Below are 12,796 nucleotides of genomic sequence, written 5' to 3' on the forward strand. Positions count from 1 at the left end.
AGTTATAATTAATAATGACTCTCTTGCTTTCACTGTAGCTGATACTGAACTTGGCGATGGAAGGTGCCGCATCTAATGTTAACTGGTGTTAGAAGCAAGACGGATTACCAAACGTTAAGGCTCCTTTATAGCCAATTGTCGTCTACACCCAATGTCCGTTAAAAAGCAGCTCCAATTAATGAAAGTGCAGCTAACCATTCGGGTGAATGCTGTCTCTGATATTCGATTGTCTGTTGCATCCATGTCTCTTAAAACGGGGCTCAGCTAGTTGCCAGTCTGAGGCATCGATGCAGTTTTTAAAGCTTTACTAGCCCCTCACGGATCAAAAGAGCCATCTGCATGCCACCACCTCCAAAGTACCAAAACACGACTGTTCATAGGCAGCAGTACGGAGAAAGCGGCTGCACGTGGAAAGGGCCTTTTGAAGCACGCATGCAATGTGAGGTCATTGACCGGTGCCAAAGGGCACTCTCCACGCGTGTTCGTCCTCGCATTCAGCTGTCATCTGTCTGCATTTCATTGTCCCCTCATCATGTCAACTACGAGAGGCAATGCAACAAAACCGCTACCAAGAGGCAGAGACAGAGAGGCAGAGGCAAAACGCTACAAAAGCAGTAAGGACGAAGAACTAAGACCACGAGAAGCAGCCATAAAACATTTGCTATATCATACATAAAGGGCAACTCCGGAGGTTTTTTTGACATTCGAATATTGTAGTAAAAATTTTTACTGTAGGCTCTCCTCTCTGTCTTGACGCATTCTACAAAATTTGGGCACCGTATGATAATCCGTTCACACGCAACACGCCTTTAAAGTATGCAGTTTTCATGGCTTAAGTTTAGTGTATTTCTGCGGGCAACACTGAGTTTCTGATGTCACAATCAGTATCACCGGGGTTACTGTCCACTTCCCGCGTGATTATGAAATTGTGACGCTTATATTGAACTACCTCAGACATTTTATGCAGTGCGTTATGATTTCCATACTTTAATTTCACCATCCAACGCACGTACGAGTGTTTTTTATAATACTGAGTGTGACGTCACCATTTCGTCAACTGGGACGTTTTTTTCTAGCCATGAAAGCAGTTTCAGTTTCGATTTGCTGTTTTTACTTTTTAAAAATACTTCTGGGCGATGGCCATTAACTTTGAGAAAACTGTTGCAGTTAGAATTACAAATAAAATTATAAACTTGAATTTCAGTATATAGTAGAATCTCAATGATACGAATTCCAAGGGAGCACGCAAAATATTCGTATAATCCCGAATTCGTATGATCCAAAACAAGTCAACTTCCACATGGGAATGAATTGAAAATGAACCAAACTTTATTATGGTGAACTACTTGCGGCCGAAAAAGTCCGTAATGCTTGTGTGCACTTTTTTGCCGTTGATGTCGCGGACAAGCCCCGCCTGAAAGGCATATAACCGTGCAGCGGTTTCGTCGCTCATGCTGCCGGCACTTACGGTGCGGCGCAGAACGTCCAAAGTGTGAAGAGTATCTGCCGTTGACGGCGGCTGATCACACTCGTCGTCAGCGTCACCATAACTGTCAGGCTCATTTTCTCAATCATACGCTTCATTGACCAAGCCTTCAATAGACTTCAGCCCACCGATCGCGACGTTGTCGTCCGCAGTAACGAAGTCCCAAGCCAGCCATCAGTCTGGCTCTTGACAATCTCCTGCCGAAGCCGCATCAAGTCCGATGGCAAATCCGCACTTTCTAAAACAGTTCGAGATTGTGTCTGAAGTTACACTATCCCACGACATGGCTAGAAAGTGCAAAGCATCTAAGAGACTGATCCGCAAGTTTGCTTCTTTACGGTCAATTTTCGCCAGCAGACGCCTCACTAGAAGTCCTTTGAAATGATGTTTTACATTTCTAATTATCCCAGCGTCCAGTGATTGAAAATGGCTGGTAGTGTTCGCCGGCAGGAACCTGACTTTCGCGTTATTGAATGTAATTTCCTTTGGGTGGGCAGAGCACTGGTCTATGAAAAGCAAAATTTTCCTGTTTCTTGACGCCATTTTCTGATCAAGGCTTGTCAAGAACTCGCGGAAAAAAATCTCCAGTCATCCACGCCTTTCTGTTACCTTTGTAAAAGGCAGGCAAACGCTCTGCCGATCAGAAACACCTCTGTTTCTTCGACTTACGATGACGGTAAGCTGGAGATTCTCGGATCCATCCGAGTTGCAGCAAAAGAGTACTCTCTCCTTGCTTTTCTGGCCGCCAAACTTCTTTCCGGTTGAAGGTTGAAAAAGAGGCCCGCCTCGTCGGCATTAAATATGTCGCGTGGCGCGTACTCCGAAATCAGCGCCGGCAGCGTGTTCAGCCACTCATCTACAGCTGACTGGTCCACTTTCTTGCCTTCACCTGAGACAACCCGGTAGACAAGTTCGTGCCGCTTCTTAAACCGGTGCAGCCATTCCCCAGACGCTTGGAAATTTTCAATTTCAAGCGAAATCGCGATGGCGTCAGCTTTTTCACACAGCACCTTGCCGTTCACGTTGACGCCGGCCGCTGCCACTTCGCGGAAACAAGTCAGCAGAACCTCTTTCAGCCTGCTTCACGTTCGCACCGAAGTGCTGCACATTCTTCAAGATGACGTCTCGCTACCCAGCAATGGTGCAGAGCGTCAACAGTGCCAACCCTAGCTCTTTTGCTAAGTCGACACGCTTTTTCTTAGGGTTTTTGTCAACTCTCTTCAGCACATCAAGCTTTTCTTTAAAAGAACGGGCTTTATGCTACCGCGACATTGCGACAGCAGCGAACGCTTGCGTCTTTCTAACGTTTGGGCTCAAGTCACAGTGACGGACAGAAAGAAGCGGCGAACGGAGTACTGCAGCGGCAGCCAGCGTCACAGGCCTTTTGGGAACAGCTGGAGAGACAACTTTTCGATAGACCAATGAGCTGCCAGCAAATCAGTCACATACACGACGGGGCACATGCCTCGCCTCGGCCGCCCTTGTCTAGTGCTGGTCGGTTTGCTACCAAAAAGAGGGGGGGGGGGGGGGAGGGGGGTATGGTGGCTAGCGGATTGGGGGGAGGGGGGTTGGAGAGTAGAGGCAGCGGCCGCGGTGGGTACCCTCTCCCCCCGTGAGCTCTTGCGCTGAGCTGCTGCTCGGAGGCTGTGTGCGTTTGTACAACGTTCATTCGTATCATTCGCGGCAGGGTTGGAGAGGAGTTAGCGGCGGCCGCGTCGGGTACGTTACCCTCTTGAGGCCAGCCGCGCCGGCCCACTCGCATGCACCACTGGTTTGCACGTTCGTATCAACCACGCCGGGTTCAAAAACTCTTCGTATCACCCCGAATCTTAACGTATTCTATACAATGTAGTGCGTTCAAAGCATTCTTAAAATTCGTATCATCCCGAAATTCATATCAGCCGTAATCGTATCATCGAGATTCTACTGTAACATAAACAGAAACCTAGTCAGGCAGGTAAGTGAATATAAATACTTAGGCGTAACGATTACTTCCAGACTAAAATGGACAAAGCACATTGACAGTATATGCTCTACAGCACATAAAAAGCTGGGTGTTTTAAAATATCGCATGGGTAAGCCCATTAAAACTTAAGGCATACAAAGCATATATCAGACCCACACTTGAATATGCCTGTGTGGCATGGGTGTCATTTGATGTATACATCAAATGACACCCATGCCACACAGGCATATTCAAGTGTGGGTCTGATACAGTGAAATCACGTTATTATGAACACCACATTAACAAACTTTTCAAATTAACGAATTTTTAAAGAATCCCCGGCAGATTTGCTATGTTTTCAATGTTAAATAATTTCAGAATTACGAATTTCAAAATAGCGTATATTTTAGAATAACGAACGCATTTTATTTCTTCGTCTATAATTTTGGAACATCAGTATTACGAATTCGGCTAAAATTAACAACTCCGCAGCCTGGAACTCTCGCGTGAAATGAAACAGAAACTGCCGATTCTGTGTGTATGGCCCGTGGGCTGTAGCTATTATCATCAGGACATCTAGGACCAGCTCCTAGTGCCACCATGAAGCTATGGTTTATTACGCAGTAGCCAGCAGGCCTAGCCGCCTGCGTTTTTTTATTCCTGTGTTGTGTGCCATATGTGGCTCGGTCGTTTGTGCGTTTGCGCGTGCGGGATGGTATTTTAATTTTTTTGCCACAGATTATCTTATTGCGAAGTTTGTGCGAGATTGGCGATGATATTAGCCAGCAAAGTGCCAAGAAGATATGAACGTAGCTGCTTTCACTGCAAGAAATCGATGCAGGGAAAAAGCGATTCGGCTTCTACAGACAGCTACCATTGCCCCATCGACTGCCGCGATCATTATGGAAGACTGAGACAAGATTTTAAAAGTGCAGGGGGCATTGAAAATGGGGTCAAAGAGAACTTTGATATTTTTTTTTTTTTTCGCATGGACGAAGTCCGTACTTTCATCGCTCGGTGTAGTCACGCACGCAATGAGGTCTTCCGGAAAGTGGAAGGTGTATGTGCTGTAGTGGTGTAACGTAGTGCGCGGTCGTGTTTGCTGCGCACAGCAGAAGAAAATATTTGATTTCTTCAAATAAATTAGCTTTGGAGTTAGTGAAACATTTTCACTTGAGGTTTTGCTCGTCTACACACGTGCCTACTGCCAAGGTACGTCATTTTCATACTTAGGTTTGACCACTGGCTTATAATCGCAGATTTTTCATTACAACGATATTTCAAAATAACGAACAATTTTTTGCGGCCCTGCGGGATTCGTTATATCGAGATTTGACTGTATATGCTTTGTATACGTGTCTGATGTATACATCAAATGACACCCAAAAACTTGAGAATATTTAACGCTCAGCAGCCCGTTTTATTTTTAATCGATACAGACGCCGTGACTCACCTTCATCTATGATTATTCGTGAGGACATACTGAGGAATGTAATTCAACTAAAAACACAAAATGATTAAAAAACCACCGGAGTTGCCCTTTAAGCAACCATTTAATTAAATGTCTCTCAGGGCTCTTCAGGTAGCACAGTGAGTGCAAGATTTGCAGGGATATAGGTAGTTTGTTCTCTAATCTTTACAGACAGGACAAATTGTCGAAAAAATGTCTCTCTCTTGACCCAAACAAACTTGATTCTCTGTTATCCACTTTTACAAAGATTTCTTTTCTCCAATGTCAAATCTAAAATTGCCCTATGAAGTGTCACGTGCTGAGCTAAACAATTTCAAGGATAAGGGTTTGGTCTGGCTTACAGGGTCTCTTTGAGAGACACCACAGTGAAGAAGGGCTCCAGACACTTTGACCAACTGGGTTTCCTTAACATGCACTGACATCGCACAGCACACGGGCACCTTGCCTCCATCGAAAAGTGGCCGCCATAGCTGGGATTTGATTCCTTGGGCACAGTGGTAAAATATGCAGGCACACCTGCTGTGGATGAGTGGCGAGTAGAAAATAGTGATGCTGTTAAATGAATCGAAGTTTGCCCCAAATGCACTTTATGTGAACCGTGTCATAAACTCTTGGAAAACCAGTTCAAAAATGTACAACCACTCACCAGGTGCCCCGTGGCACCAGTGGATGAGCTCGTCCTGTGAGCGGCGTGGCTTGGTAACGTCCTCCAGGTCGCAGGGGAAGTTGCCCCGGGGCGTCTGCACGTGCAGCAGGAAGTCAACCGATGCCCGGATGTCCCGTTCCACCGTCTGGTCGCCCGCCACAAACCAGGGGAAGTGCAGCAGGGTGAGCAGAATGGAGGAGAGCCCGTGAGCTGCCCCTGCACAGACACCATTACACTTCATTGCAAAAAAAGGAGAACAATAGAAAAGCTAGTGGTTCTCAACTTCACAAATTTTCCTCCCATTGAGATCAACGTATTCATGAGCTTGACTCCACGATCTCCCTTAACCTTCAAACAATTTTTTTCAACAATGTCATTTCGAAAGAAACGGCAGAAAAGCACTGGAGTTCACTAATCCCAAGTGCTTTCTTTATAGGGTCAAACAATTTGATGAAAAGGAAGCTTGTTTTTTTAGTTTTACGGTGGATTATTAACAGAAATGTGTCCACTAACTGTTGTCATTTTTGCTTATGGAGGAGGTGCATTTTATATTAGTAGAATTGGCGCTCACACGCATAAACAGTAGGCATTTCCATACTTCACCAGAGCTGCAGCTAGTGTGTCTGGCAAGCAGAACGACACTGGGTACTGACAATGCCCATCAGCTGAAGTAATAAAATATCCAGGTGGAGTGATGCAGCTGCTGTGCCAAAATCTCTGTCCTGCACAAGATCTAATTCTTTATGTAATTTTTTCCAGCTATATTATTTAGAGGACAAGTTCCAATTCTGCAAATACAATCATCATCATCAGCCAGACTATACCCACTGCAGGGCTAAGGTCTCTCCCATATTCCTCCAATTAACCCGGTCCTGTGCAATCTGCATCTACCTGACCCTTGAGAACTTCTTAACCTCATCCGCCCACCTAACTTTCTGCTCTTCGCACTACATGTCCTGACCATGCCCATTTATTCTATTTATTTATTTGCAATACTGCTAGCCCCAAGGTAGGAGCCGTTATTTCGCTGACCTACTCTGCACGCTTCTTATTTGTTAACGTTACGCCTACCATTTTTCGTTCCACAGCCCTTTGCACTGTCCTAACCTTAAGTGGAACGTTAGCCTCCACATTTCAGCCCCATAGGTGAGTACAGGTAAGATGAAACTATTGTATACTTTCCTTTTGAGCGATACCGGTAAGCTGCTAGTCGTAATCTGCAAGTGCTTGCCAAATGCACCCCATCCCAATCTTATTGTCCTTGTTATTTCCCTTCCATGGTCTGGATCTGTGGTTCCTACCTGTCCTAAGTAGACATATTCGCCTACTACTTCCAGTGCTTCGCTACCTAACGTTAACTGCTGTTCCTTCCCGAGGCTATTGAACATTAGCCTTGTCTTCTGCACATTAATTTTCAAGCCTACCTTTCTGCTTTTCCTGTGCAGGTCATCTATCATTCTTTGCCGTAAATCCCCCGAGTTACTTAGCAAGGCAATCTCATTAGCAAATCATAGATTACTGAGGTATCCTCCATCTACCCTTATCCCTAACTGCTCCCATTCCAAGTCTCTGAATACTTCCGCTAATCAAGCTGTGAGTCTCGCCAGGGAGATCGTGTCTCCTTGCCTAACCCCTTTTTTTATAGGAATTTATAGGAATTCCTTTAGAGCCACCTATAATGTGGCTAAACTCATCATGTTCAAGTGCATCTTATTTCTCAGATGAGTATGCTGTCTTCAGGGCCGACAGAGTTTATTATGACAAGATTAAATACAGGGGCGGAGTTCTGATAGCCTGCCGTTCTGTGCTAAATGCATTTAGGAGACCAGACCTGGAGATATACGAAGAATGTGTGCGGTTGGAAATTCCAACATGTGACAAATCGCACTATTTAGTCGACTGTTACTACTTTCTACCAAATTCTACTTTTAACTTTTTTACCGATCATTTCTTTGATATTGGGGAAAAAAATTTATTTTTCGAAATACAAGGTTCACATCTAGGGGGCTTTAATCTTCCTAAGGTCGATTGGTTCACTGGTTTGGTCACTAGTGACTGCACAGCAACTCGAGAAAAAGCCGAATGTTTATTTGATTTTAGTAATTTTCTTGGTTTACATCAATGCAATGCAATGAAGAACTGTGCTGGAAACATTTTAGACCTAATTCCATCTAATATGCCTCTTTTTGGAGTGCAAGCAGTGCGCGATCCTCTTGTTTTGATAGACAAATATCATTGCCCGTTTACCTTGTCTTCTTTTTGTCTTTTCGTCCAGTGCGCGAGACGGTGCCAATGTGCCTCTTTTTGCCGTGCAAGCGGTGCGCGATCCTCTTGTTTTGATAGACAAATATCATTGCCCGTTTACCTAGTCTTTGTTTTGTCTTTTCGTCCAGTGCATGAGACGGTGCCAATGTGCCTCTTTTTGGCGTGCAAGCGGTGCGAGATCCTCTTGTTTTGATAGACAAATATCATTGCCCGTTTACCTTGTCTTCTTTTTGTCTTTTCGTCCAGTGCGTGAGACGGTGCCAATGTGCCTCTTTTTGGCAAGGGGGAAACAGCGCAAGCTAAACACGGACAAAAAGGGAGGACGAGACACACACAGCGCTGTGTGTGTCTCGTCCTCCCTTTTTGTCCGTGTTTAGTTGTGCTGTTTCCCCCTTGCGATGAACCAACTAGCCCGCAACATTTTGTTCAAGCTCTTTTTGGCGTGCAAGCGGTGCGCAATCCTCTTGTTTTGATAGACAAACATCATTGCCCGTTTACCTTGTCTTCTTTTTGTCTTTTCGTCCAGTGCGTGAGACTGTTCCAATGTGCCCCTTTTTGGCGTGCAAGCGGTGCGCGATCCTCTCGTTTTGATAGACAAATATCATTGCCCGTTTATGTGTTGTGTTGTGTTTTATGGCGCATAAGCAACTCAGGCTATCATGCGCCAAGCACAAGGTATATTGAGAAGGAATGAAGTGTTAAGATATCATAGCTTGTTCAGGAAAGATGTTTCTTCTAAGAAACTAAAAACATGAAATGTCTACAATTGCATTCTCTCCTAGGAGAAGTGGTGGATGGAATGGTATCTGTTCGGTGTAAAATTGAGTGAAATGCTTTTTCCGTAGCTTTTCGAGTTTTTTACATGAAATTAAAATGTGGTTTATCGTCAGTCCATGTCCACAGTCTTCACATATGGGTTCATCTTCTTTTTTGAGAATGAAACTATGAGTAAGATGCGTGTGTCCTATTCGAAGGCGACAATATTACCTCCATGAAATGTTTCTGGTGACTGCATGACTTCCATTCTTCGACAACTGGTTTCACGACGTGTAGTTTGTTGTTTATTTCATTTTTCCATGAGGCTTGCCATTTTTCCCTGAGCTTTTTTTGTATGAATTTCAAAACATCTATGCGTGGTACATTTACTTTTTCTATTTTTGCTTTTCGGGCAGCTGCTGCACATTCGTCAGCTGTCTCGTTACCTACGATCCCGACATGGCTAGGCACCCAGCAGAATTTAATTTTGTAACCTCGTGTTTCGGCTGATGTTATACAATGTATTATTTTTCCCACTAAAGGTTCTGTTGCATTTTTAAAGTGCAATGCTGTGATTAAGCTGAGGAAGTCAGTGTAGATTATACTCTTTTCAATATTGCATTTCATTATTTTTTCCACAGCTATGGATATGGCATAACTTTCTGCAGTGAACACTGATGCACAATTGGGCAACCTAACTGTTTTCTGGCGATTGTTTTCTACGACACCACTACCAACATATGAGGTCGTTTTAGAACCATCGGTATAAAATGTATTGTGGTCTTTGTATTTTTCCTCTAATGTCAGGAATTCTTGTAATATGTGTTCGTGTGGAGTTTGTTGTCTGTCAAACTGTGTTAAAGTAAGGTCGCATACACAGGGAAATTTATACCAAGGGGGTAATGGATCAGGGCATTGTGCAATGTCGGGGAGTGTATCGAGTATTTTTATTTCTTCGCACATCTGTTCAAAGTGGAGGAGGAGGGGTCCGACTGCTTGCGGTTTGTTGTTAAACAGGGTTCTGGACGGGCACTTTGTTACTATGGGGTAGCAGAGGTGTGTTGGTAGCGAACGGATCTTAAGAATGTATGAACAAGTTAGCATGGTTCTTCTGTCCTCAAGAGATGGTTCGTTGGTTTCTACATACAGACTTCGCACAGGCGACGTCCTGTATGCCCCGGTCGAAAGACGCAGACCTAGGTTGTGGACTGGGTCTAGTCGTTTTAGGTATGAGGGTCTTGCGGAACCGTAGACTATGCAACCGTAGTCCAAGCTCGAATGTACAACTGAACGATAAATCTGCAGAAGGCATGTCCTGTCGGATCCCCAGCGTTTACGTGACAGCACTTTAAGTATATTTAAAGATTGGGAGGCTTTCTTTTTAAGGGTGTTTATGTGGGGGAGGAAAGTAAGCTTTCTGTCGAAAGTAATGCCTAGAAAATTATGTTCGTGTTTTACTGGGAGAGCAATGTCATTGAGGTAAACTGTAGGGTCCACTTGCAAACCTCGTCTAAGTGAGAATAAAACGGCTATTGATTTCTGTGCAGAGAACCTGAAACCATTTCTATCTGCCCATGTCGCTAGTTTATTCACTGTTAATTGAATTTGTCTCTCACACGTTGATACATTAGAGGATGTACATGCTATTTGTAGGTCATCGACATAGACTGAATGCATGATGGTCGTTGGGATTATTTTTACTATGGAGTTCATTTTTACTATAAACAGCGTGGTACTCAAGATGCACCGCTGAGGGACACCATTCTCCTGAGTGAAACGTTTTGACAGAGTAGCACCGAGACGAACTTGGAAAGAACGGTCGGACAAAAACTCTTTCAAGCATTTTAACATTCTGCCGCGGATGCCAAGGTCTCCCAGGTCACGTAGGATTCCATACCTCCACGTCGTGTCATAAGCTTTTTCTAAATAAAAAAAATACGGCAAGGCAGTGTTGTCTGCGTATAAATGCTTCTCGTACCGTATTTTCCAAGTGCACAAGATGATCAGTTGTCGAACATCCTTTTCTAAATCCACATTGGCGGGTGTCGAGAAGTTTGCGAGATTCAAGTGTAAACATGAGCCTGATATTTAGAACACTTTCAAACGATTTAGCGATACAACTCGTTAGTGCTATGGGCCTATAACTGCTTGGGGATGTTGGTGGTTTTCCATGTTTCAGTAACGGAACAATAATGGCTTTCTTCCAGGCCTGCGGAATTTCTCCTGACATCCATACCTTGTTAAAAAATTTTAAGAGTGCTTCAACTGAGGATTCAGAAAGATGGGCTAGCATTTGATAGTGTATTTCATCTGGGCCTGGTGCTGTACGTTTGCCGGAAGAGAGAACTGTGTTTATTTCTTGTAGTGTAAGGGGACTGTTGTATGATTCGTGAACGCTGCCAGTAGTAGGTAATTTCTGTCTTTCTGCTTGGCTTTTATACTTTAAAAATGATTCTGAATAATGTGATGAGCTAGATACCATGACAAAATGTTTCGTCCAGTGCGTGAGACGGTGCCAATGTGCCTCTTTTTGGCAAGGGGGAAACAGCGCAAGCTAAACACGGACAAAAAGGGAGGACGAGACACACACAGCGCTGTGTGTGTCTCGTCCTCCCTTTTTGTCCGTGTTTAGTTGTGCTGTTTCCCCCTTGCGATGAACCAACTAGCCCGCAACGTTTTGTTCAAGCTCTTTTTGGTGTGCAAGCGGTGCGTGATCCTCTTGTTTTGATAGACAAATATCATTGCCCGTTTACCTTGTCTTCTTTTTGTCCTTTCGTCCAGTGCGTGAGACTGTTCCAATGTGCCTCTTTTTGGCGTGCAAGCGGTGCGCGATCCTCTTGTTTTGATAGACAAATATCATTGCCCGTTTACCTTGTCTTCTTTTTGTCTTTTCGTCCAGTGCGTGAGATGGTGGCAATGTGCCTCTTTTTGGCGTGCAAGCGGTGCGCGATCCTCTTGTTTTTATAGACAAATATCATTGCCCGTTTACCTTGTCTTTGTTTTGTCTTTTCGTCCAAAGCATGAGACGGTGCCAATGTGCCTCTTTTTGGCGTGCAAGCAGTGCGCAATCCTCTTGTTCTGATAGACAAATATCATTGCCCGTTTACCTTGTCTTCTTTTTGTCTTTTCGTCCAGCGCATGAGACGGTGCCAATGTGCCTCTTTTTGGCGTGCAAGCGGTGCGCGATCCTCTTGTTTTGATAGACAAATATCATTGCTCGTTTACCTTGTCTTTGTTTTGTCTTTTCGTCCAGTGCATGAGACGGTGCCAGAAAGATGTAGATACGCGTATGGCAATTACCTTAGGCTGTATAATGATCTTCACGCCTACGAGTGGTCAGAATTGCTTGATATTGAGGAAGTAAACACAGGCGTTGAGCTACTTACATCAGTTGTACAGGGTATAATGAAAAAATGTATACCACGCCGTAAATCAAATTAGTGTAGATTTCCTTGCTGGTTTTCGCACAATTTGAGACATTACTTGAAGAAAAAACAGAAGTATCATAGACTCTACGTGAAATCAGAAAGTGAATATTGGTACCAATTAGATATTCATTATGCAGAAAAATTGCAAAAAAACTGATTGCACGTGATGAAGCCAAGTACCACAAACTTCTTGAACAGAACTATAAAAAGAAACCGAACAGTTTTTGGGAATTTGTGCACAAGCAACGAAATGATAAGGTTAGTGCTGCTGTGATAAAGACCCCGATGGTATCTGTTTTAAACCTCAAGATGTGTGCCAAGCGTTTGCTGATCACTTCGGCTCTTGTTTTGTGCGCTATGATAACACAACTGCTATTATCACTTTTGAAGACAGCGCTGACTGTTTGGCTTATGATAATGTTACCGAGCACGAGGTTCTTTTGGCGATTCAGAAGCTTAAACCAAACCTTTCAACAGGAGTTGATGAAATTCCCAGCTTCATAATCAAAGGATGTGCTGACATTTTTGGCCCTGTTTTAGCGCATTTGTTCAACTTATCGTTGTGAACTGGTGTTTTTCCTTGTCACTGGAAATTGTCAGTAGTTGTTCCTGTATTCAAGCTTGTTATGTGAACAACTTTCGACCTGTGTCACTGATTTGTTCTTTTGCAAAAGTTTTTGAAATGGTTATGTACGAACGCATGGGCTCATACTTCAAGCAGATCTCAATTCTGCAGCACGGTTTTTTAAAAGGTCGATCTGTGGAAACAAATTTATACAGCTTTCTTGATTATACTGTC

The 12,796-nt window shown here is 43.9% G+C and overlaps 1 protein-coding gene across 1 annotated transcript in view; it reads right to left on the reverse strand.

The window, feature by feature from the left end:
- LOC146210036 (lanC-like protein 3) overlaps positions 1–12,796 on the reverse strand; it is a 75,496-nt gene that overhangs the window by 15,345 nt on the left and 47,355 nt on the right. The window contains exon 4 of the mRNA XM_084606626.1: positions 5,549–5,764. Coding sequence (XP_084462752.1) covers positions 5,549–5,764 — 216 coding nt within the window. The remainder of the gene's footprint in view (positions 1–5,548; positions 5,765–12,796) is intronic.

Source organism: Amblyomma maculatum, chromosome 1 (assembly GCF_055883805.1).
Source record: "Amblyomma maculatum isolate TAMU_Amacu chromosome 1, ASM5588380v1, whole genome shotgun sequence".
Classification (NCBI taxonomy): Eukaryota; Metazoa; Arthropoda; class Arachnida; order Ixodida; family Ixodidae; genus Amblyomma; species Amblyomma maculatum.